At 40.9% G+C, this 2,759-nt stretch overlaps 2 protein-coding genes across 2 annotated transcripts in view; both read left to right on the forward strand.

Annotated features, from left to right (window-relative positions):
- Window positions 1-2,759, forward strand: part of opn4a (opsin 4a (melanopsin)) — a 69,911-nt gene that overhangs the window by 8,820 nt on the left and 58,332 nt on the right. The window lies entirely within an intron of this gene.
- On the forward strand, window positions 696-1,637 carry LOC106525822 (uncharacterized; the record flags this gene model as incomplete). The annotated part of the gene is given in 1 exon segment (XM_014020165.1): window positions 696-1,637. A coding segment is annotated over 1 exon segment (930 nt), but the record flags the coding sequence as incomplete, so codon positions are not given.

Raw genomic sequence — 2,759 nt, forward strand, 5'->3', positions numbered from 1 at the left:
CATTTGAAATATATGAGTTTGTATGTAATGTATGAATATAATATACAAGTTTCACTTTTTAAATGGAATTACTGAAATAAATCTACTTTTTCATGATATTCTAATTTTATGACCAGCACCTGTAGATGTTCCTTCCACTTGGTTGTCAATAAAACAGTTTAGGGCTCAGCATGGTCGATCGGCAGACGACGCACGGTTACGTAGTTGTTCTGCATTCATTTTTGCACACACCTTACATAGCCCCTTGAGACACACTAGCTGTGTTTCCATCCAGTTTTAATTCGAACTTTAAACATTTTTTTATTTCGCAAAAAAGAAAAAAAGAAAAAACGTCAATCAGACGTATTTAAAAACTGATGGAAACACGGCTACTGTGCCAAACTCCTGGGAAACCCCTCCCGCTGCGGTATATGTCCCGGGGGGTTCTTCCCACTGGAGTCTACAATGCATCGGAGACCCGATGTCTGACATTATTTGTGCACAAATCTGTTGCAGTTCAACCCTAACTTATTAGTGTGAAATACATAATATGAATGGATAAACACAAAAAGCACATTCATGTAAATTCAGTGTTCTTTGTGGTGGTTTCATATGAACTGAAGACAGTTTTTTTGTGCAAAACAAGCTTAATCCAATGGTTTAAGTTTAAGTTCAGGTTTAAGTTTAAGTGCTTCAGAGGGAGTTTTCCACCTCCATTTGTTTGCTGCTCACCTGAGTGTCTCCTGCAAAGTTCCAGACGCAAAAAGCGAAAAAGGGGATCCAGAGCTGGCGTGCAGGTGCGTTTAAGACTGTACCGTAGACTCGCTGGGAAGTGGGGAGTTTCTCGCTGTCTTCGGCGTCTACCTGCGTCATCCAGCTGGGAGTCTGACACGTCACCTGAAGCCTGGCCAGCACAGACCACCACCTGCCCGTTAACCACCATAAATCAGCTAACTTGCAACGATGGATGTCGTCATATTATTCACCCGAGATCTACTCGTCAAAATCATCCATCTGATGTGCGCTGTTTAACCTACGTGCCGCTATCAGCTGATGTGAGAGCTGCGGAGCTGTCATTGCTGCGCATGGGCCTCCTCAACGCGCGCTCCATCAACAACAAGTCTTTTGCSTTRAATGAACTTGTTATGAAGGAGTCCCTGGACYTTYTGTTTTTAACTGAAACATGGCAGCAAAAACTGGAGTATATTCATCTGCGGGAACTCTGTCCAGGTAACTTTTCTGTCCTCGCAACACCTCGGGAAGCGTACAGAGGCGGTGGATTAGCGGCCGTGTTTAAAGATGGTTACTCCTGCAGACTTGTTAATTCAGCCACATTCTCTGCATTTGAACTTCAAATAATCAAAGTTGGCTCTTTGAATACTTTTTACTGTATTTTAATTTACTGTCCTCCAGGTGCAGCCAGTGTGTTTTTATCTGAATTTACTGAGCTTCTGTCTTCCATCATTAAGCTGGAGAATGTTTTAATATTGGGTGATTTTAATCTACATATTGATGATGTTTCCTGTAAGGCAGCTGCTGACTTGATCTCCATCACGGACTCATTTCATTTTACTCAGCATGTGTGTGTGCCTACTCATAAAAAAGGCCATACATTGGACCTTGTTTTCTCCTTAGGCCTTAATTAAGAGGATGTTTGTGTGGAGGATGTATTTTTTAGTGATCATAATTGTATATATTTTAATGTGTCTTTTAGTCCTGATCCAGCTCCTCCTAAACTTATGATCCAAAGGCAGATCATAAATGAGCACACTTCTGAAGCCTTTGCTTCACTTTTTGATTCTGCCTCTTTAGATTATAACATCATTAATGTGGACTCATATGTTTCATGTTTTAATGCTCATTGTATAAATATTTTAGACACTATAGCACCTGTAAAACAGAGCACTGTGCAGCGCACCAACTGTCCTTGGATTAATAAGGAAATCCTTTGCATGAGGAGAGTTTGCCGTAAGACTGAGCGTTAGTGGAAAAGAACCAGGCTGGAGGTTCACAGGCTCTATCTTAAAGAACTGATCAGCTCCTTAAATGAGATGCTCAAAACTGCCTGGACCAGTTATTTTGCAAATCTCATCATTTCCAAAGGAAGAAATCCAAAACTTTTATTTGACACAATCAAGAACATTGTTTCACCTACTTTTTCTACTCTAAGTGCTTTTACAAATGCAGATTGCAATCGTTTTTTAAATTATTTTATTGACAAAGTTGCTGGCATCAGGGCCTGTATCTCTCCCTCAGCATCCCTCTGTCTGGTCCCTCCTCCTGTGACCTCTGATACATGGTCCTCATTCACCCCAGTGACAATTCAGGACATCACAGAGCTGTTGGGTCGAATGAAAATGCCCTCTAGCTACCTTGATGTCCTGCCCTCTTCTCTTTTTAAAGATATTTTGAATTGTATTGGCCCAAGTGTTGTAAAACTGATGAATTACTCCCTTGGTTCTGGTTCTGTACCCCACTGCTTCAAAACAGCTGTTGTCTGTCCTCTGTTAAAAAAGCCTAATTTAGACACTTCTCTGCCTGAAAGCTACAGACCGATCTCCAAACTACCATTTTTATCAAAAATCCTGGAGAAGGTGGTAGCTGAACAATTGATTTGCTTTTTGGAGGAAAATGACATTATGGACATTTTTCAGTCTGGATTTCGCAAATTGCACTCCACAGAAACAGCTTTGTTAAAGGTTTCAAGTGACTTGTTGATGGCAGCTGACTCTGGAAACTACACTGTACTGGTTTTACTGGACTTAACTTCAGCGTTTGAC

The sequence above is a fragment of the Austrofundulus limnaeus genome, unplaced genomic scaffold (assembly GCF_001266775.1).
Source record: "Austrofundulus limnaeus strain Quisiro unplaced genomic scaffold, Austrofundulus_limnaeus-1.0 Scaffold243, whole genome shotgun sequence".
NCBI lineage: Eukaryota > Metazoa > Chordata > Actinopteri > Cyprinodontiformes > Rivulidae > Austrofundulus > Austrofundulus limnaeus.